The sequence below is a fragment of the Vicugna pacos genome, chromosome 16 (genome assembly GCF_048564905.1).
Source record: "Vicugna pacos chromosome 16, VicPac4, whole genome shotgun sequence".
Taxonomy (NCBI): domain Eukaryota; kingdom Metazoa; phylum Chordata; class Mammalia; order Artiodactyla; family Camelidae; genus Vicugna; species Vicugna pacos.
Genome location: NC_133002.1, coordinates 48182206 through 48205810, shown reverse-complemented (window position 1 = coordinate 48205810; position 23605 = coordinate 48182206). Strand labels below are relative to the sequence as shown.

At 37.6% G+C, this 23605-nt stretch overlaps 1 protein-coding gene across 1 annotated transcript in view; it reads left to right on the top strand.

Moving 5' to 3' along the window:
• Positions 1-23605, top strand: part of NSF (N-ethylmaleimide sensitive factor, vesicle fusing ATPase) — a 131868-nt gene that overhangs the window by 46908 nt on the left and 61355 nt on the right. Inside the window, exon 9 of the mRNA XM_072939341.1 lies at positions 19654-19853. Within this exon, the coding sequence (XP_072795442.1) occupies positions 19654-19853 (200 nt within the window). The remainder of the gene's footprint in view (positions 1-19653; positions 19854-23605) is intronic.

Here is a 23605-nt window from a genome sequence, read left to right as displayed (position 1 = left end):
CCATGTATTATCAACATCAGAGCTGTTTGGAATGTGATCTAGGATCATCATTGCTGGACCATGAACTATTGCTACCAGTCCACAATAAAATAAATATTGAAATTGAGTGTAAGAATTTAGAAGCGCTTTTTTTTTTAGCAATTTAACATTACCACAACATTTTAAAATTGTATTTTATAGAAATATTGGTCTACAATAGATTGGAACCTAAAAAGAAAAAAAAAACAAAAAACCTGGACCTTAGCATAGGTAATTCGAGAAGCATGCCCTACATTAATATTTGCTAAATGAGTGTAATTTTTGAACAAACACTGATAATGAAAAGTCATTGGGGAATTTACAGCATGGAATAAAGCAATTAAAGTTAATATTTTAGGATAATTAATATGGTTATTCTGTGTGAAAAGCATCACTCTAGAGAGGAGGTGAAAGATGGAATAGTGGGAGAGGGGTAGACTGTAATTCTCCAGTTATGTGGTATTTAGAACCTGGATTAGGGTGGTGGCAGTGGGAAAGGAAAGGGAGGAAAATGTGAAACAGTTACAAAGATGAAATTGGCAGAATTTGGTGGTTAGTTGCTGTGGTGGCAGAATTGGAAGTGAGACTCAGATCTCAGTGAGAAAATGTCAGAAATAAGGAAATCAGGAGAACCTAGCTTGGAGGGAGTGGAGAATATCACTGCATGTATTTTCATCACCACGAAAAGAAACTGGAAGCTGAATTGAAGATAGAGCAGAAGAATTGCTATGTTTTTATTTAATGCAAGCGAGCTTCTGTCAATCTGCACATATTTAAGAAGCACACTGTTGACTACTCTTTCTGGAAATAACTTCTTTACTTTCCCTCACTCCAAGGATTTCTGGTCTTCCTTTTCCTTTCTGGCTGTTCCTTTTCAGTCTCTTTTGTGTCCTTTAAATTGTGTCCTTTCTCAGGGGTCTGTCTTAGACCTACTCTTTTCCTCACTCTGTAATTTTTCTCCCCCAAATTGATCACATCCATTTCCGTAGGTTCAATTAAGTATCTCTATGCCAATAACTCTCAGATTTGCAAATTCCATCTCAGTTTTAAATTAGAGCTCTAGATATTTCCAGCATAACCTATTGGCTAACTCATGATCATACAGTAAATTCACAGTTAAACTCATTCAGCTGCCCCCTCAACCCTCCCTAAATATACTTCTGTTTTCTATCTAGCTGAGGAGCTGAGCACCTTCTTTAAAGCCTCTCTTCCCCTCACCTCCCTTTTCAGTCAGTGCTGCCATCTCCTCAGTATCTCAGATCTGTCCAGTTCCCTCCATCTCTCCCACCACTGCCTTTCTTCAGGACACCATTATCTCTTGCCTGAATTGCTCCCTAAGCCTTCAGCCTTGCCCTTCTCTAATCCATTCTCCACACCGTAACTAGAGCAATTTTTATAAAAAAGGCAAGTCTGATCCTGTCACTCCACTGGTTGAAATGCTTTAGTAGCTCTCCTTAACTCCTTCCATGGCTAACAAGCCCTATGTGGTCTGGCTTCTGCCCGACTTTCCCACCTCTTCTCTCAGCCTGTGTCCCCTCCCCAACAGTCCCGGTTTTAGCCACCCTGAGCTATTTTCGGTTCCTCTAATTCTCCATGCCACTGTCTCTTACCTCTATGTCCGAGGGTATTTTCTTCACCGTTTTTTCACCCATCTCCTGTTCATCCTTTAGGCCTTAGGTTTGATCTCACTTTTTTCAGAATGCTTTGACTTTAGTGCTCCTCCTAGTTGTTCCAATAATTCCATATGTGCTTTTATGCATTATTGTAGCATAATTGCTATGCTATATTCCAGCCCCTTCGCCCCCATGCCCTTAACACCCCCAAGCATACAATACATTCAGCAAGAAAGGGACCTTGTTTATTTGGTCACTGGTAAATGTTCTGCTCCTGTTCTGGTACCTAGCTCATAGTGTAAGTTTTCTGAAAATGAATAAATGCCAAGAACTTGATTAATCTCAGTTGTAGAATGCTTAGACAGTTAGACCCAAGTCCTGCCCTCAAGGTGTTTACAGTGTGTTTGGGAATAACACTATATTTGCACATCCCAGAGCAGTATCCTGTGAGGTAGAAGGCACGTTGTGAACCAAATTGGCAAACTAGGCATTATTGGGAAGCAGCAGCTGCCCTGAAGGAGTAAAGATTTGAGCCATGTCTTTTAAAAATTACTAAGTCTATGTTGATCCTCTTAGATTCCTTCTTGGTCTAGGAAAGACCTCTTGTAGTGACCCCAAGTGGAAGTAGACTACAGAAAATAGAAGGGGAAAATACTTTGCTTAGGCACTTGTCACCTACCTACCATCCACTTCATAGGGGACTGCCGTTCTTACGTAAAAGTGCCGTGACGAGTGTTCACATGTCACGGCATCAGGTCAGAACCGTGTGTGTGTACACACACACGTGAACATGTGCATTTTCTATTTTACAAATTATAAGAGTAATGGATTCTCGTAAAACAACACAGGCAGAGTAAAAAGTGAAATCTCCCTTCATGTTACCCACCCTAATTACCCACCCTTTCCCAGAGGTAGTCACCGTGAAGAGACTGGTGTGAGTCTTTTCAGACCTTTGCCTTAGCATTTATACACATAAATATTTTTGACTATGTGTACTTAATAATCGATTTATTTTTCTTTTAAATAGGATCATACTAGTCACTATTCTGTGAATTTTTTCTTTACTTAATAGTATATCATGGCTTTTTCCATGAAAGAACATATAGATAACTTTTTTTTTAAAAGAGAAATAGTATTAGCAAAATTGCATTGAGGTAAGCCCTGTAGTGGTAAATTAGCATCTCTTCCTCAGCAGTGAAGAGGCTCTTGGGCATACAAGGCAGACTTTGAGTCTGCCATCATCACTTACCACATGTATGGCCCTGGGCCTTTTAAATACTGAAGGGTCCTGGGCCCTAAATTCTCTGAGTCTTGATATCCTCACCTGCAAAGTTATTTACTTTATAGGTTTATTGTCAGGGTAGCATTAAAGTGTATAAATTTTCTAACGTAGTACCTTGCTCACTGTGAAACACTATGTAGATGGTGGTTGGTATGATTATATTGCCAAAAGGTATTTTTATTAAAGACAAAAATCTTAATCCATTCCCTTTAATCAAATTTTTAGATACATCTCCTTATCTTAAACTTTTGTTGCTGTTGAAAGCAGTTAACGCCTTAGATGATCGTCTTATGCTGTTTTGTAATTACCCGTTTTGAACAGTGTTTGTTGATAAGGTAGTCAAGGGGACACCTAGAAATAGGGCTTTTTTTTAATTTGTGAACTCATACTTTGGCTGACTTATATTTACTTTTTATCACGTTCCATCAGAGAAGAGCTGATAAATATTCTACCACATCCTTCTATAAATCTTGTCAGTTTCTTCTTATGTGTGATAGACGAACTTGGGAAAACAGCCACCATCTTCATAGACACCAGAGAGAACAGGATGTGGTAAGAGGGGAAGTGGAAGAATTAACAACAGTGTTAGCAAAAAACTGCCCAGAACGTAACACCTTACTGCTTAGGAGAGTGCTTCTACCATGATTCAAAGAAGACTTGGAGTTCCATATGGTTTGTTACTTGAGCAATCTACCTTTGATAAAATATGTTCATAATTTAAAAAAAAAACCTGCAAGAAACTTGGGTTTTGTTTTTCTCTTTTTAAATAATTAATGTAGTGCTCTTTCTGGGTTTTCCAAAGAATTTAGAGAAGACACCAGCAAATCCCTTCCATGTACCATTTTACTAATAATATAAAATTTGAAATTGGAAGCTACTGTAGATAATAGATTGAGTACTCGAAGATTCATTTGTGACTTAGAGTTCTTCGCTAATACCTCTGGCTTTCATACAGTATCTTTTCTAGGCAAATAATAATTTGAGTCCTGTACTGATTCCAGAGTGACTGAAAACTGATGTATCAAGGTATACACATCTGTAGGTTGAACTCCTTGTATTGTCTATACAAGTATTCACTTGAGTTTATCCACAGTGATATAATTTTTTTAGAAGTGCTTTGATTTTTAAAAATCTACCTAGAATGCTGTCATGAGGGAGAGAACTTAGGAGGACTTAAGAGCCTTTTGATAATGAGTGGTTACTATAGGATAAACCTATAATTAGTGTGCTGCTAATCTACACATTAGATGTATTCAGTCAAATCTCACATATACATAGGAGAATTATCCAAATTGCACATTATTAGCACATTCCAGGAACATTTCCATGGTGACCCACAACTACTGCTTTTTCCTGACACTTTCTTGTGTTACTGGACTTCTCTTTCTACAAAACTTCTCTTTATTGGTTCTTCTTGCCTTTCTGTCTGCTGCTTGGTTACTTTGACTTCCTCTGTAACTCTTTATTTAAGCAACCAACTGTGGCTGCAAGGAGCTTAGAAAAAGAGCGATAGGAAGACTCACTTTACTGAGTTACAAATTCCTGGTAGTCCGATCTTCCTTTATCTGACTGTAGGAGGCTGACCATATGTCATACTAAATGACATAGAACTCAGCTGTTCAAAATTCAGATTCATCTTATATGTGGTAATGGCTCCATGTGGGATACTGTATGTAACATAAAGAAAGAAAAATGACAGGGGAGTGAGGGTATAGCTCAGTGGTAGAGTGTGTGCTGGCATAAGGTCCCGGATTCAATCCACAGTACCTCCATTATAAATAAATAAATACATACATACATACATACCTAATTACCCCCCACACACAATTTTTTTTTAAAGGAGAAGAAATGTAATATTTATTGCCACAATCAAAAGTTTGAATCCTTTTCTCCATTTTTCCTAAAAATGAATTTTTTTAAGAGTTGAATAGGTTGAACTTGTAGTTAGCTAACTCTATTTTTAGCAACTTATCTAAGAATTTGAAGGAAAAGATCATTTCGATGGATAGACAGAAACAGAATAAAAGACATTGTTTGCACTTAATACTTTAATTATCCAGTCCTTTCTCAAATAGTGTTTGCCCCTCTTGCTATTAGATCCTTTGCTTTCTGCTCTCAGTTGCTGCTCTCAGGGTATAAATTTTCTCAAAAGGATTGTCATCCATTTTGCGTTAATACTTCTCTTTGTGAGATAATCAAAAGCAAATAATGTATCTGTAGATATAGTAGATTTAAATATGTCAAGGTAGCTATATGTTTGAATCAGAATTAGACCATGTTAGAGTAGGAGACCTTAGAAATTATATAGTCTGACATTTTCCAAATTTACTTCAACTTTCTTAGCAAACATACTGCCACAAAGATATACCTATTAATGTTCCAAGGAACAACAGTTTGAGAAAAGCTTATTTAAAAGCTATGTCATTCTTATTTTATAGACAAGGAAGTTGGGGTCCCAGAAGAGTAAATAATTTATTTAAGCCAGAGTCACAGTAGGGACTAGAATCCAGGTCGCCTCACTCCCAGTCTGGTGCTCTTCAGGCTCCTTGATTCAGCATTTTAAATGAGTTGACTTATTATTGGGTCTTTTATTCTGTATTTCACAACTTGGATGTGAAGCCACATTACCCTTTCTCTGGAATAAGCATCACTATTTTCTGGAGGCTGATTCCTTTTATCTAAGGATTTAGTCATATTTTTAGATCCCTTTACTGTATGTAATGTCTGACTGTATCTCCAGATGCTTTCCCCGTCTCCTGTTGAATTCTTAATGAAATGAATTCTTGAAATGTTCAAAACTTTGTTACATTTATTAAACATCTTTTCCCATCACACAGATAGTTATCTCTTCTTAGCTACCTTTATTTCTAGACCCTTGGAGTCATGTTTTCTTCCCTTATTCCTTTGCTTTTTATGCATTTTTTAACTGATTTTTTTTTAGAGCAGTTTTAGGCTTACAGAAAAATTCAGAGGAAGGTGCATATACCATATACCTCCTGTTCCCACACGTGCACAGCCTCCCCCATTATCAACATCCTCCACTAGAGTGGTACCTCGGTTATAACTGATGAGCCTGCTTTGACACATCATAATCACACAGGGTCCATAGTTTACATTATAGTTTATACTCTTGGTGGTGTACGTTCTCCGGGTCTGGACAAATGTATGATGATATGTATCCATCATTATGGTATCATACAGAACATATTCATGCCTTAAAAATCCTCTGTAGCACCCCACGCATACCTGGCAACCACTGATCTTTTTACTTTCTCCGTAGTTTTGTCTTTTCCAGAATGTCATATAGTAGCCTTTTCAGATTAGTAATGTGCATGTAGAGGTTTCTCCATGTCTTAATGGCTTGATAGCTCATATCTTTATCTTTTAGTCCTGAATGATATTGTCTGGATGTACTACTGAAGGACATCATGGTTGCTTCCAAGTTTTGGCAGTTATGAAAGCTCCTGTAAACATCCATGTGTAAGTTTTAGTGTAGACATAAGATTTCAACACCTTTGGGTACATACCAAGTGGAAAAAGTATGTTTAGGTTTGTAAGAAGCTGCCAAACTCTCTTCCAAAGTGCCTGTCCTATTTTGCATTCCCACCAACGGTGAATCAGAAATCCTGTGATCCATATCTTAACTAGCCTTTGGTGTTGTCAGTCTTCTGGGTTTTGGCCATTCTAATAGGTGTGTACTGATATCTCACTGTTGCTTTAATTTGCATTTCTCTGATGACATATTCTAAAGAGCATCTTTTCATATGCTTATTTGCCATCTGTATATCTTATTTGGTAAAGTGTCTGTTAAGGTCTTTGGCCCATTTTTTAATCTGGTTGTTTTCTTATTGTTGAGTTTTAAGAATTCTTTGTCTATTTTGGGGAAAAAATGCTTTATCAGATGTGTCTTCTGCATTTTTTTTCTCCCAGTCTGTGGCTTGTGCTCTCATTCTCTTGACATTGTCTTTCACAGACAAGTTTTTAGTTTTAATGAAGTCCAGCTTATCAGTTTTTTCTTTCATGGATCATGTCTTTGGTGTTGTATCTAAAAAGCTACCACTATACCCAAGGTCATCTAGGTTTTTTCCTATGTTATCTTCTAGGGGTTTTATAGTTTTGCATTTTACATCTAGGTCTGTGATACTTTTTTTTAAATTTTATTGAATTATAGTCAGTTTACAATGTTGTGTCAATTTCTGATGTACCGCACAATTTTTCAGTCATACATGAATATACACGTATTCATTTTCATATTCTTTTTCACCATGAGCTACTACAAGATCTTGTATATATTTCCCTGTGCTATACAGTATAAACTTGTTTATCTATTCTATATATACCTATCAGTATCTACAAATCTCAAACTCCCAGTCTGTCCCTTCCCACCCCCACCTCCCCTGGCAACCACAAGTTTGTATTCTATGCCTGTGAGTCTGTCTCTGTTTTATATTTAAGTTCATTTGTCTTCTTTTTTTAGATTCCACATATGAGTGATATCATATGGTATTTTTCTTTCTCTTTCTGGCTTACTTCACTTAGAATGACATTCTCCAGGAACATCCATGTTGCTGCAAATGGTATTATGTTGTCATTTTTTATGGATGAGTAGTATTCCATTGTATAAATATACCACAACTTCTTTATCCAGTCATCTGTCGATGGACGTTAGGCTGTTTCCATGCCTTGGCTATTGTAAATAGTGCTTCTATGAACATTGGGGTGCTGGTGTCTTTTTGAATTAGGGTTCCTTCTGAATATATGCCCAGGAGTGGGATTACTGGGACACATGGTTAAGTCTATTTTTAGTTTGTTGAGGAATCTCCATACTGTTTTCCATAGTGGCTGCACCAAACTGCATTCCCACCAGCAGTGTAGGAGGGTTCCCTTTTCTCCACACCCTCTCCAGCATTTATCATTTGTGGACTTTTGAATGATGGCCATTCTGACTGGTGTGAGGTGATACCTCATTGTAGTTTTGATTTGCATTTCTCTGATAATTAGTGATATTGAGCATTTTTTTCATATGTCTATTGGTCATTCGTATGTCTTCATTGGAGAATTACTTGTTTAGATCTTCCATTTTGCATTAATTTTTGTGAAGGGTATAAAGTCTGTGTCTAGATCAGTTGTGCATAGATCAATTTTTTTTTGCATGTTGATGTCCAGTTGTTCCAGCATCATTTTTTGAAAAGACTGTTTTGCTCAATTGTATTGCCTTTGATCCTTTGTCAAAGATCAGTTGGCAATACTCATGTGTGCGTGCATTTTTTTCGAATCCATTATTAAATACTCCTAGTTTTGTTTCTGTTTTGTTTTTTGGTTGATTCTTTTTATCTTTTCCATAGCTTCAGTAAATTACACTTGAACTATAGCAGTAGCCTCTTTATTGTCTTCCTAGACTTCAGTCTCCTTTGTTACCATCCCGGAGTATTTATTTAAAAGCTCGCTATCTTTGTGAAACTTGCTGCTTCTATCAGAGAATATCAAGAGAATTGTAAAATCTCAGCATTGCAGGGGATCTTAAAAGTCATTTAATTCACATACTTGTCTTTTGTTTGAATTTTCTTGCCATTTCTGCTAAATAACTTCTGCCAGGTTCCTTAGGCTAAACTTAAATTCCTTCAATGACAGGAAACGCATTCTCTCTGAACACTGCATTCCCTTTTTTTTTTTTTTTTGGCAATTGTTGGTTTGAGTCGTTAAGGTGAGACATATACATCCTTATAGCTTCTACTACAAACTCTAGTTCTTCCCCTAAGACTATACAGAACAAGGATAATCCTACTTCCCTAAGAAAGCCCTTTAGGTATGTGAAGAAAGCTGTTCTTTCCAGACCTGAACTCTTCTCAGATTCATGTTGTCTCTAAGCTAAAACTCTCAACTTGATTGGTTCTTCCATTCAATCCTTTTATTACTTGATTTTTAGCCCTCTACCAGCCTACTCATATTTCTCTAAATTTTAACGTTTGTATTTGCCTTAAGTTGTGAAACTCAGAAATCAGTAGAGTACTTGGAGCACTGCAAGTGTGGTCCCTGTTATACAATAGACCTGATCTATCCATTCTTTGTTCAAAACATCAGACTTTTTTTTAATGCAGACTGAAATTGCATCAACATTTTTGACATCTACATTCTTTTTTGGTTCATACCAAATGTACTGTTGAATAAAACCCCCAAGTCATCTCTGACAAAACCGTACCTCCCTGAGTTGTACTCAAATACAGAAATCTTATGTTTATTCTTGATAACTTTCATCTTGTTAGAATAGCTCTGTGCTCTCCTACAGCTGCAAGTTGTCAAGGAATTTTAAAAAGTATCCTTATTAGCTTGTGATTTAATTGAGGCTATAGGACGTATGCACTAAATAAAATAGAAACCTAGGAACTCTTAGAAGGCAGCTTAACATAGCTTCAGTTGTACCTATGAACGATATTTCTCAGAGTGTCTTCTGGCCTTCACTAGAATCACTTGGGGGTGCTTGTTAAATATTCGACTTCCTCAGCTCCACCCCAGACTTAATGAATTCAGATTTCTAGGAGCAGTGCTTGGAAATCTGCATTTTAACAAGTTCCACTGGAGTTTGGTGCATGTTAAAGTTTGACAACTGCTACTGTAAATATGGAAGAATAGAAACCCCAGATGTGATCAGAGCTAGGTGATACTGACAGACTTAGATGTGATCAGAGCTAAGTGGCATTAAGGAGGTGACTTCTGAGGAACAGAAGAACATGAACTGATACAGTAGAAGTTCCAGGTGTAGGAGAAGAAAGAATAAGTCATCTGCTAGAGAAAACGAGACATTAGCTGTCTGAAGTAGAGGCCTTATAGAACAGCAGGGTTAAGGCAGGGTTAAATGAGTTAAGGGACGGAGGGAAAAAGAAGAAAGGAAAAGCTGTAAAATTCTGAAACTAATAAAGGTACATGCTGCCAGGTGTCAGCAAGGCAGGACCTGCTGTAGTAGAAGCATGATCTTTGTCCTCAAGAATTCGTGAAATACCAGGCCACACCCTAGGAGGGAGTATGAAAGGATGGGGGTGTCAGCAGAGATTAGTGTGGAGAATTGCTACACATACCCCCATCTTTAGTTCTAGGCTATCTAATGAGAAGATCTGTGTTGAGTCTCTGGTGACTAACTTGGATATAGACCAGTCAGGTGGTAGGCATCTTGCACAGCTGCTTGCTGCTCAGGGCACAGGCCTAAAATTTTCACTTTATCGTAACGGAACTCAAAGTGCTCTTGGCATTTTAAAGTTGATGGGGCAAGAGCAAGTCTCTGCTAGACAAAATGATACCCAGAGAATGGATGATCAAAGACCTGATCCCAGTAGGGTCAGAAGTTGTGTTTTCAGTCTGAAGTGTTTCCTTTTCTTAAAGATTTGATAAGCGTACAGCTAAGCAAATGTAGATAACTTGTTTTAGAGGCTGATTGATAATCTTTGAAACAAACAAAAGGCCCTCCTATATTATGAGTTGATTTAAGTCACGCTCCAAGTCCTCACTGCATGGAGGACCTCAAAATTCAAAACTATTTCTTAGCATAAATAATCATGTACTACGAAAATGGTAAGTTGAATAGAACTAAGAAAATACTCATAATTCTAGGAGAGGTTGGAATTATGCAAACTTTAAAACAAAAGATCAAGTGTTAATATTAATTTGTGATTGTATTTTCTGCATGTGCATGCACTATTTAAAAATAAGCATTGAAATCTGGTTTGCACAACTGCAAAGAGAAACTTGCAAGACTTGTGAATATGTCCTGACTTGCCACTAGTCTGTTGATAGCCTCCCTCTTTGGCAGACGTGGCAAATCTGTCTGCATATGAACTGGAAGCTACTTGGGATTCCCCGTTAAACATCACAAAACCCACTTCACACTTCTCTCTCTTTATAGATCATGTTTCCCACAAAGTAAATGAAATACTCCTTATCCTGATGCTGATTTGGCAGAGATCACCCCTAATTTATTATCATTCTGCTTACTCTTCTGTAAAATTAGTGTTTGCCCTAATTTTTCCCCTCTCTTGGGTACCTAAAAGGTGACTGACAGTTTTTCCTCAGTGTAGCTTGCCTCTGACATCATCTCAGGAAAACAAAGAAAAATCACTGTTGTTGTTTTTTTTTAATTGAAGAGATACAAATCTGTCACTTTTATGGGTAATGTTTGAAAGATTTTAAGCAGAAAGCATTACTATTTAGTCTCTTTATTGCAGAAACAAGGCTATGTATTTTTCATTGAGCCATTTTATGAAAAGAGATTACAATTAGCATGTTAGACATCTCGTACATATTTTCATGTGTCATTTTCATCAGAGGGGCTGCATAGGCCTTGTTATAGTGGATGAGGTCTTACTCTGTTTAGACTTTTAGATCAGAAATCATTTCGAGCTATTGCATAGCAGGCACCTTAAAGTTCTCCCCTCCAAAATTTGTATGATTATGATCACTAAATATGAACACCTGGGGCTCAAACAGTATTCCAAATTTTGTACATTGTTGGAGAATTCAACTGAGAGAGCAGAAGTTAGAATTAAGGTGAGAAGGTCCATATCATAGTAATCTACCTCAAACTCAGAGGGAAAGGATGGGCAGTGGTAATCTAGCATTGCAAATGCCCTTTTGGGTGAAATACCCAGAAACAGCCCCAGTTCTCAATAGAACCACATCATCCCAGATGAGTGTCAGCAGAGTGAGGTGTGTATCCCCTAAGAAAGAGGCGGGCAGCTTTCTAATATCTGGTAGTTAAGGACTGTGAGAGTGGGTGCAGTTGGGAAGATAAGGGGAACTTTGGAAAAGAAACATACTTAGGATAGAACATGTTGGGGAGAAGGATGGTAGAAGGGTGTGTACATGTGGAGCTGATAGCCATGGTAGCTTGGTTTTTATGGATGTACTACATATTGACCCTAAATGAGGCTGGAAAGCTTGAGAAATAGGTATAAATTGCTTCTGCCTAAGACGTAAGAGAAGCAGATAGGGTTGACTCTGATGGTAATCCACCTGGGAGAGAGACTAAAGCTACTGAACCCTGGCTTACTGAAAACACTAGTAAAATCTTTGTGAAATCATTTATGACAGTGTTTGTTCATGTGGTGAGGTTCATCAGCGGAATGGGTGCTGTAATTCGCAGTGTTCAAGTGACAGTAGCATTTTAAATAAAGTATTTAAGGGGCCAGATGGTCACAAGAGTCAGTCTCAGAAAGAATGTCACAAGCAAAATAGTCGTTTATTTTCCAGCTTTACAGTCTCCAAACAATGATCTAATTCTCACATAACAGTTGGGAATCGGGTTCCATTTCATCACTCCTCTATAGCAAGACGATAAAAAAATAAGCTAATATTAATTAAGTCAATATTCATGAACTCTTACTATGTGCCAAGAAGTATTCTAAGTGCCTTATGTGCATTATACATAATCTTCATAATAATCGTCCGAGGTGGTTTCTTTTATCATTGCCAGCTAGTAAGTGGAAGAACCAGGACTTGAATCTAGGCAAACTGACTGCAGAGCCTCCACTTTGGAGTTTATTTAATACAAAAAAACCTGTCCTTTATTCTGAGATTATATTCATCCTACCTTTGATATTACAGTATATTTTCTTAATATGAAGTGGTAAGTGGTGGTGATAGAAGATGTCAGGTTTGATTTTTTTTTTAAAGAAATCTTTACCTTGCAAAATAAAACCAAGCAACCCACTGATGACACTAATCTCCAGTTTAAGAAAAAAAAAAGTTCTTTAGCCAGTTTTGGAAGTCTAAATCTGAGAACCACTAGTTAGAAAAATGGGGCTCTTAGTAATTTTTAATGTTCTCTAGAGGTTTTACACTTGATTTATTTCCTAATGCACTTAATCCAATCAATCCTCACCTATCTGGCATCTGACCACAAGTCATACTTTCATCCTTTTGACAGAAATCTATTGTGAAATATAACTGAAATCTAGCTTTGTGGTTCACATTCTAAGAAATCATTAAAAATACTTTATGACAAGGGCTCTAGAATGAGATACAAACAAGCCTTATACTAAATTCTTTACAGAATATAATCTTATAGTGAGGTTCCAGTGTCACGTTCACTTAAATCCTTTTAGTAAACAATGGCATTACTTTTTGCTGTGTATATTTCTTTGATATTTTATATTATTTATACATTTATTAATTACTGTTTATTAATAGCTGTCACATAATGGTATATTAGTACACACTAATACTTTTTATTGTTCTTAACACGTGGAGAACAACATAGAGGTGAACAGGAGTAGCCCTGCTGGGGAGGAGTGAACAGGGAGCCAGGGAAAGAAGTTGTCTGGCTTACTTGGTCCTCTGACTGTAATCTTCATTGTGTTTTATTTATCTGTGTGTCATTGGTGACTTTGGAATCCCTGTTGGTGACCTGTTCAATAATCTATCTCCTCTGTTCTTTGGAGTCCTCATTTCCATTTAACTTTTCTTTCACTCCATGTCAGCCACTCACTCTTTGGTCATCCCCAATACTTTGCCATTACCAATAACCATCACTTTGGGGATCTTAGTTTTCAGCGTCTTGTTCTTTAGCCACCTCCCCTTTTTCCCTTGCTTATTTCTAGCATCCCTCCTCACCCACATTCCAGCAAGTCTGATCCAATGAGACCTTCCAGACCTTAATTTACTCTGTCACTTCCCAGCCTTTTGTCTTCTCTTCCCTCTTTGCCCAGATTCCGTGGTCTGTCGCATTTACCCTCCTCACATACACCCTTAACAGCTTTGCTTCTCATCTTCTAGGTGTGTCAGAGCCTATGGTGTTTCTCAGCTACTTGCCTACTCTGTATCAGTTCCCAGACTGGTAAATATGGCTTAAGAAAAACACAAAACCATGGTGTTTGATCACACTTTAAATTTAAGAACCAAATCTCAAGTTGGGCCCTCAGTATTTCTTGGAATCAGTATTTCTTGATGATCTGGAATCTTTATTTCGCTGAGAAAATAGAAGTAATCAAAAGAGAACCGATTTGTTTTCCCACCTCCAAATGTAGCACTTGTTGAATGAATGAAAGAATATGATATCCCATAACTTCATTTACTCCTAGATTCCAATGTAATTAGCAGCTTAAATTTCAAAACCAAATACATAAATTTTTGGCTATTTTGGATTGTACTTTTCATTACCATCTTCCTTGATGTTATTATAACCAAGAGTTGTTATACTTGTGTCTTATCCAAATAAAAAGTAGGTATTTGTAAGAAGATGGTTAACAGGAGTAGTTAATAAAATGAGCCGTTAAGTAACTGAATACAGGAAATGAAGAGAAGAAATGCTTTGGAACTATATTTGGTTAGACCATTAGCCCACACTAGTTCTCAGTGGAAGGAGAAAAGATGCGAATGACTTAGAAATGAAGATTAAAGCCTCAAACTGTGGAAAATGGAGGGAAAATGTTAAGAACAGGTCTTGTGATAGTTTTGACCTGACCCCGATTTTTTGGGGGGTGGAAAATTAGATAATAGACTTGAGCTATAAACAGGTTGACTTCAAATTAAATTAACTTAACACTATTATTTATCTCATTTTGTTAAACTTTAAGATTTGAAAAAAGAGATAGCTAAAACCAAAAAAGTCAAGATTCTTATGCCAGCTTTGATAAAATTTATACTTACAGAATTGAGTAAGAATCTACCCCTTACCTAACACTGTAAGTTGCTTATGTAATTACAGCCAAGAGGAGAGTTCCTCAGTGACCTGAATTTCACATGCTGAGTTCACTCACCTGACCGAATCTGTCTGCTCAGGCACATTTCCCCACCCATTTCCTCACTTCCCCATGTTCCTTCCAAACCTTTGCCATGTTTCCCACTGTCTTCTCATCCCTCACTTTGCAGGTGACCGAAGCCCCTACTTCACATAGTGAACAGAACCCAACAGGCATAACCTCAGCTTACTTCCTCTTCTCCCCTTTAGTTAACGAGTCTCAGAAGAGGTTTCCTTGCAGCTGTCTCCTTAAATCCCTCCTCTGTGTTGCCAGAATTCCTTAAAGTGTGATCTCTGTCTGTTCCTGCCTGTGCTGCTTAGCTTCCTTCTCCCACCTCAACCTGCAATGATCGGACCCTGGCCTCAGTACCCTGTGGCCCAGGTCAGCATGAACTTCCTGATTTTTAAATCCAGTGTTCTCTTTCCAGGCCTCGTTCTGTATCTCTGGAGCTTCTGTCTCTATTGTCACATTCCTCTGCTTAAAGCTTTTTGAGGCTTTTCATGTGCCCAGAGTAGGCATTCAAAAATTTTGAACCAGTCATTCTGCTGTCTGAGCTTTCTGAGCTTTCAACGAGTATTTTTTTTTTAATGGATATTACTGCCTGAATCTCAAATGCCTTATAGCTAAAAACGAAGTTATGATTTCCTCTACTTTCCTCTTGCTAACTTCTTGGTTATTTTCTGAGGTTACTATCATTTTCCCCTTGTGCCCAGGCTAGGTGCCTTAAGGCCATCCTTGACTCCTCCTCTTTCTCTTATTTTCACTTGGTCCCTAAGGTCTGATGAATATCTCCCATATCTTCCTTCCTTTCTTTTTCTGCTACTATTTCTTATAACTTTTGCCTCTTTCCATTCCAGGGCTCTCAGCTGACTATTTCAGTAGTACATTCAGGGATTTTTAATGTGAATTCCATGATTGGACCTCTGAGGATCTAAGAATTTCCTCAAAATTGCATGCAGATTTTTTGTACATGGACGTTTTTCTGGGGAGGTCCATTAGACTGTTTCATGGGAAAGAAACTGAGAGACCGAATGAGAGAATATGGCAGTTTAAACAGTCAGTTCCACTGATTTCTCCTTCTTCTATGCCTACCCTTTGCTATTTAGTTCTCTAGCCCAGGGAACTGATCTCTGAGTAGTGAGGGGGCATGTAAGACATAAAGAAAAAAAAAAGGAACAGCAATCAGTACAGCTTAGCAGTCAGACAGTCCAGCAGCCAGAGATCAGAGGCTCCCTGACATCAGAGTTAGGCCTTAATGTCCTGGAGAAGCTCAGGGGAAAGCTGGGGCATCAGTAGGGAGGTGGCCTTCTAAGGCCTCTGGACCCAATTGTTCATGTGCTTCCAAAGGACTTGGAGGAATATGAAAGCTTAATTGGCAAAAACCCAGAGAGAGCCAGTGAGGCAGTGTCCCCAGAAAAAGGTTAAGAACATTCTTCCAACTAGACTTCCACCCTCTGATCTTTGTTCTCTAGTTCTTCCTCTATCACCATAGTTAGTTTTTAAACACATATCTCATTATGTATCCTCCCTGATTAAAAACCTCAGGGTTTTTACAAAACAAATTAAAAACTCCTGAGCATGGTGTCAAGTGCCTCATCCTCGGGCACTCACCTCCGAGACTCCCAGCCACAGCAGATGACTGCTGGCTGTTTTGAGAGGACAGCTTCTACGTTCGTGCCTCTGTGCCTTTCATCATGCTAGTCTCTCTCTGTAGGGTACCATTTCCTCTCCCTTGCCCAGCCATGAACCTCCAACTGTCCCTCAAGGCCCAGACTGAATATTATCTCTTCCCCTGTGTCCATCTCTAATTTTCTGCCATTACCCTGGCAGAATCAGTCTCTCTTAGCTAAGTTCCAAAAACATTTCATGCACATCTCTGATAATGTCATATTATATTGTACATAACCTATTTTTATTTTTGTCTTTCCTACTAAATCAGAAATGCCCTGCAGGAAGGGACTGCCTTTTTCATGTTTGTGTCCCTAACAGCTAGCTTCATGCCTAGTCCAAACAGGAGCTTAATACACTTTTGTTGAATGGAATTACTTATGAAGAGTTTTTAATGACTCATTTAAAATTATTTAATAAGTCAGAAAAGGCTATGATAATAATAGTAATAACAAAGTCCCATTTCCACTGTTTACTCAAGTAACTGCTTCCTTTGTGGAAGTGGATTTTGAAATATTCACATGTCAATGTATATTTTTGATGTGCTTTCTTGAGATCCTAAAAAAGTTATGGTTCTAATGCAGATTAGAGTTTCTGTGACATTCCTGTTGATGTTATATTGAATAGATTCTGCAATTTCAGAGATCTGTGTTATAGATAAGTTCCATGGATATGTATTTTAATCTCTTTCTCTCAAGCTTCATGGTAATATTTTATGGGTTATTTATTTTATAAGATTTGAGTCAGTTTAATTCCAAACACATTAAACTGAGCATTTTTCCACATACAAAAACAGAGTTACAGAGTTAAGATTCTAGTATTTATGTATTGTTTTGCCAAATTTATAAAGTCCCAATGATTGCGAAGGTGTTTCTTAGGTATTTAAATTAGTTCAGCCATGAAAGCAAACACTTCATAAATTAAGAGCTTCAAATATTTTTTTTATAATCACCTCCTCTCCCTCATTTTCTCTGAGTTTTGTAGGAAAAGAATCAGCAATTTACTTATTCAGCCATTTGTTGAGTATATATTATATACTAGGCATTATGCTGGGTGTTTGCAATTCAGGATTGATGAGACAGTACCTACCCTTGAATAGTTCACAGTCTGATAGAGAAGAAGGTATATAAACAAATAATTGCCATTTAAACCTTGGAGGAGAGGAAGGAAACTCCTCCTCTGAGAACCAGTTCTGAGGTTAAGAAGGGATATGTTGGTAGATAAGTTTGTAGATAAGGAAGCTGGGAGCTGAAGGAAGCTCATACCTGATAGTCTTTTTTTTTCTTGAATATGCAAAATAGGGATATAAATCATCTCTAAGAATTAATGGCATGGGATAGCACATGAGAAGAACAGTGAAGATCTGGATAATTACTAAGGAGAATGGGAGATGAACTAACAGAAATAAGTAAGGGGTGGCATGTAATATTGAGAGTAGAACTGAAATTGGATACCATGAAATTGTTTGGCTATTAGTCAGCACAGTGGTGTAATTTTCTCTGGTCATGCTCTGTGGCCAATGTGTAGGTGCAGTAAAGCCATAGTATGTTCAGAGCTTGTGGGGTATATATAATAGAAGTACAAGAAGGCTGAGGAGTTGAGAGTCCTTGAAAGAAAGTAGGGCTTCATATGGAAGGAAGTGTGGTTAGAAGGAAGTTGATAAACTTGGAGAAGGTTAAGAGACTAGAGATGGGGATGAGGCCTGGTACTTTATAGGTACTCAGCAAGTCTTCGTTTTCTCCTTCCTGGCTCTCCTCTCCTTAAGCCTGTTTCACCACCACCACCTGCCTCTGCTATAGTTTATGTGAATAGTTTCAAATCATGGTAATAGCAGTTGGGTTGGAGAGGAATATTAGGAGTCAGGTTGCAAAGTTAGTTGTGTCCCAGTGGCTTGGATGCTGGCAGTGCTTGGTGGTATTGACCTCTAGGAGAAGCTCAAGACTTATTTATCCCCTTGTTTCTTTACCACTCATGCCCCAACGGTGGGACCAGGGCAAAGACATTTTATGGGCCATAGTTCTTAGGACAGAAATTTACTCTGTGATAAGAAGGGTTAAGACTCTAAGCCTTCAAGGGTTTCCATTAAGTTCCCCTTGTCTCTATAAGCCTAATTATAAGCACAGATCTCATTACTTTCAAGGATTTGAAAGGGAGTCTTCTTTTGAAATCAAGATAGAAGCAGTGACCGTATTAGCAACCCAGAAGGTCTTCCTCCTCAGAATCTAAAATTTTCTAGTAGAGTTGGTTGCATCTTGTAATTTCTTTTATGTGAATCACTAAATGTATTGTCGTAATTCTTGTCTTAAAAATATGATTTTCAAGGCTTTCATTCCAAATGAGGACATTTTCCATGAAAAGAACTATATTCTATTTCCAGAAAAAATTGTCCACCTGTAGTTTTGAGTGTAACACTTGAAATCTAATAATTCATTATTTTACAGGATGTAGTATAAAGGAAAAACTCAAGAGGCATGTATCTTAACTGTGAAACTGCTAGAAAAGTGAAAATTCTTAGAGTGAGTAAATGAGTAAAGAGAACTCAGAGGTCATGTTCATCTTAAGAAATGGAATAAATGCTTATGTAGAGTTGGCTGAAGAAATCTTGTGGGGTCTAAATCATCAGTCTTGCTGTTTTGCTATTGTTAATGATACCTTTAAGGCATTTAGCAATGAAAAGAATTGAATACCATTCTGAAGCCTCATTTTCATCTGGGTGGCTCAGAGAGATCATGTGCTTCACTTGGCATAGTCACATGAAGTAGGACAGTCAACTTTGTCCACAGAGTCTGTAACATGCATCTGGATCCTGGGATTGCTCCATACCCACCCAACTCAGACATGTTTGCCCTTTCTTCAAGTGCTTGTATTGACAGGTAGACCTGTAATTTCTATGACTAAGATATAGTTTCCATAGCCTGTGTATCATAATAGATTTATGTTGGATTGGATTTGCCTAAAAACAGATTTCTTCTTTTCTCTGACTTTAAAGCAAAGGATAATGAAAAGAAAGTAATAATTCCAAACTAGGTATTTAGGTCAAAGAGGCATTTTCAGAGTTAAAAGTATTTGTTCTAAATGATAGTTCAAATATACCAAAGATCTTTAATTGGCATCTTTCCCACTCAACTATTGGTACTGGTGTGGGAGTTGTTTCTGGATTTTCTACTTTAAAAAAGCTTCAGTTGTTCATTCTTGTTCTGTTTAGGGCACTTGGATATTAATATATGTTAATGCCATCATTATATTTTTCCTAACATGCCTATGAAGAAGAAAGGAGAGAGAAAACTTTGATGTTTTACTCAGATTTTAGTTAGTTGATGTAAGACTGTTTTCTTTTCCTTTTTAGGTTGCAAACATGTTAAAGGCATCCTGTTATATGGGCCTCCAGGTTGTGGTAAGACTCTCTTGGCTCGACAGATTGGCAAGATGTTGAATGCAAGAGAGCCCAAAGTGGTCAATGGGCCGGAAATCCTTAACAAATACGTGGGAGAATCAGAGGCTAACATTCGTAAACTCTTTGCTGATGCTGAAGAGGAGCAAAGGAGGGTAATGTTAATCTAAATATAATTTAGTAAAAGTTTGTTATTTCTTATATGATGAATGAAACCCAGAGTTATAGGGAAAACTTGTTATTGTGATCTACAGTTTGCAAAAAATTGCAGGTAAAATTTATTTGGAACCAAATTACATCACTGATCCTGGAATTGTGGGAGATTTACATGATAAGAGCAGATGTCAGTACCCATATGTTCCTAATACAAAGGTAGATGATTATATAGGCCAAAGGTTTTGCAATAACAGATCATGAATATATTTTTAAGTAACACTTTTATTCCACATCACTTCCACAGACTTGAACTCATTTATACTAAAAGAGAGAAATTAAATCCATAAAAGGACTTGGAGAATTATATCTATGTAAGTTTCATGTGCAGAAAGCTAGTTTACTTACCACTGAGTCAACTCAGCTGTAGAGTGACAGGTGTAAGTTGTTAGGTCTCAAAGGAAAGCTTGATTTGGGTCTTAGAAAAAATAAAATTAATTGAAAATCAAACCAGAGTTTACTAATTTTGATTGTTAAGTTTATGTGTCAGTTTGACTGGGCCTAGGGTGCCCAGATGTCTGGTTAAGCACTGCTGTGAGTGGGCCAGGGGAACCATTTGAATCTGTAGTCTGAGTAAAACAGTTGTCCTCCGTAACATGGGATCCAGTCAGTTGAAGGCCTGAATAGAACAAAAAGGCTTACCCTCCCTTGAGTAAGAGGGAATTTCCTACTTCCCGACTGCCTTGAGTTGGGACCTCAGTTTTTTTCTGCCTTTAGACTTAAACTGAAATACTTGCTCTTCCTGGCTCTCAAGCTTGCAGGCCTCTGGACTGAAACTACACCATTGGCTCTCCTGATTCTCCAGCTTGCCAGCTGCAGATCTTGGGACTTGTCAGCCCTCATACTTGTTAGCCAATTCCTTATAATTAATGTCTAGGTAGATAGTTGGAGCTAGATCTAGATCCAGTGTATCTATTTTCAGGTACCAATAGGATAGATCTGTAGATTTATTGATTCTGTTTCTCTGGAAAACCTTGACTAATATACTAGTATTAACATATTTGTTTCATTAAAAGGAAGTTTAAAAATAATGCCATGGGATTTCTGGTTCTGACAGTACAGTAGACTAGGTAACTTGAAAACCATCCTTCTACATACACCTTCAAATGCTGGGTGAAATAGAAGTAAAATAATTTTAAATGCATAATTGAGCTCTCAGGAAAGAAAAGGAAGTTTTCAGAAATTAAAACAAAACAAAATTAGAGTGGTAAAGATATGAGTTGCAGCTTTTGTTTCTGTTAATGTATGCATTGGGATTTTAGCATCCACTAGAGGGCATAAAATGAATCCTTGAACCTACATAATGTGTGGATTAGGAACTGAACACTTTAAAGAGGTTATGTCCTCCATGAAAAGAATGACTGGAAAATATCTCCCTACCAGCACAGAGGAATAAGAAAAACATTTAACTATCTGCCTGGGTTCTGGAGTGGGAACTGAGGAACTCCCATGGGAATTTTAAACTGTGGATCCTTGACTCATACTTAGGATTTGGGGGGAAAAAAAAAGTACTAACACACATCCACCTGTGTGGTCTGTCTGGGTATATGGTATGGAACCCACAACTAAGAAATTAATTTTGAAATGAATCCTGGGCTAATGATACCACATAGGCTTGTTAGATATAAGCAAACCCTAAGGGATACTCTTAACAAACCCAAGACACAAGAGATTCTCACAAGGGAAGCTAGAATAGCTTAAATAAATGGAAAATGTCGTGATCAAAATTAAGACTCAGCATCTAGGTTAAACATAAGCCAGTAGTTTCAGCTGAAGAGGGAAGTGATAAGCAGAAGAACAGATCTAAAGAAATCACCCAGAATGTGGCACAGAGAGGTAGAGAGATGGAAAATATGAAAGAGAAACTGAAAAAACCAAGTTAAAACAAGAAGTCCAAACAGAAAGAATAGTGTAGAAGCTAAGATAGATATGACTAAGAATTTTCTAGAATTGGTAAAAAACATAAGTACTCAGATTCATGTAGCACCATGAGCCCAAATGGGATAAATAAAAACTAGCTTATTTCCATACCCATTGTAATGAAACTGGAGAATGCCAAAGAAAAGAAAGAGAAACATCTTAATATCAACAAAGAATAAATAATGATGGCATACAAAGGGATATCTGTTATGTTGACAGTAAACTTTTCAACAGCAGCAAGAGAGACCAGAAAACAGTGGAATAATATCTTTACAGAGCTAAGTGAAAATAACTTGTCAACTTTAATTTTTATACCTAGCTTAATTCTCATTCAGGAATAAGATGAAATATAGGTATTCTTTCAGGCAAAGTCTAGTAGAACTAACTAGTCACAGAAGCTTGCTGGAGGAATGTGAAGCAGCGTGTACTTGAGACTGAAGGAAAATGAACCCAGAAGGAAACAGTGGATGCAAGAACAATGGTGAGCGATGAAACTGTAGATAAAATCTGAAACTTCTATTCTGGTAGTGGCAGATTAGGTCATTTGAATCATGCCTGCCACTGAAGACTACCAGAAAAGCTCAAGGAAATATTTAAATTTTTTTACTTGGAAATATCAAAGAGCTTACAAGATCTAGAGGGAGACTAGAGGCCCAGGAAAAAAGGTCCCCAGTGTTTGGGACCACTGTTCCTCTGAGGTACAGCCATTTCTGGAGGGAGCTGCTAAACAGGTATGCAGCCATTTTGAGGGGTAAATGGGAGTAAGGGGGCAGAGGTTAGAGCCCATGGCCCATAAAGAGGGGATACCTGCTGAACATGCCTCATTTTGAGTTGGGACCCTGAAGGGCTACGCTGTGGGAGCAAGGGTTAACCAGAAGCAGACATGTTCCTACAGATCACCATTGAATCATGTCATTCTCCAAAATTAGGCTTAGGGTTCCTAAATCACTAGTGCTCGCAGGCATTGGCAGAACTGTAGATCCTTCCTGAAGGAACGTAGCATGCAAGGCCATAAACTATTTCTATAGTTTGCAAATGCAATGCCTGGCTTATAATCAAAGGCAATCAGATATACAAAGACATAAAGAACATCAACAAAGAGAAACAAAAGATGATAGAAATTGGGCCAGCAGATATTAGAATTCTCAAATACAGACTTTTAAATAACTATACTTATCACATTTAAAGAGAAGCAAGATTGAATATTTTGTCAGAGCACTGGAAATTATTTTTTTTAAATCAAATGGAAATTCTGGGAGTGAGAAATTCAGTAAATGAACTCAAGTTTAAACAACAGATTAGACACATCTGAAGAGAGAATTAGTGAACTGAAAGATGTTAGACAAAAATAATCAGAGACAAAGGATGAACGGAATGAAGAGAGATGGAAAATATTATGAGAAGATCTAGTGCACGTATTTAAGTTTCCAGAAGGTCAGGAGAAAGAGGATGGGCAAAAGCAAAAAGTGAGGAGAAAAGGATTTAGAATTTTCTAAAACTGATGCAGAATGTCATACATCAGTCCATGGATTCCAGAAGTGATATGAACCTCAAGAAAGAGAAATACCAAACAAGTCTACTCTTACAGATAATCATTGGTAAACTGCTGGGGTTAAAAAAAAAAAAAAAGGGAGGGAGAAATGTTAAAATCAGCTAGAGAATAAAGATTACCTTCCAATAAGCAACAATCAGCTGGCAGCTGCCTCCTCAACAGAAATGATGAAAGCCAGAAATCAGTTGAATGCCATTTTTAAGGAACCGAAAGAGAATAACT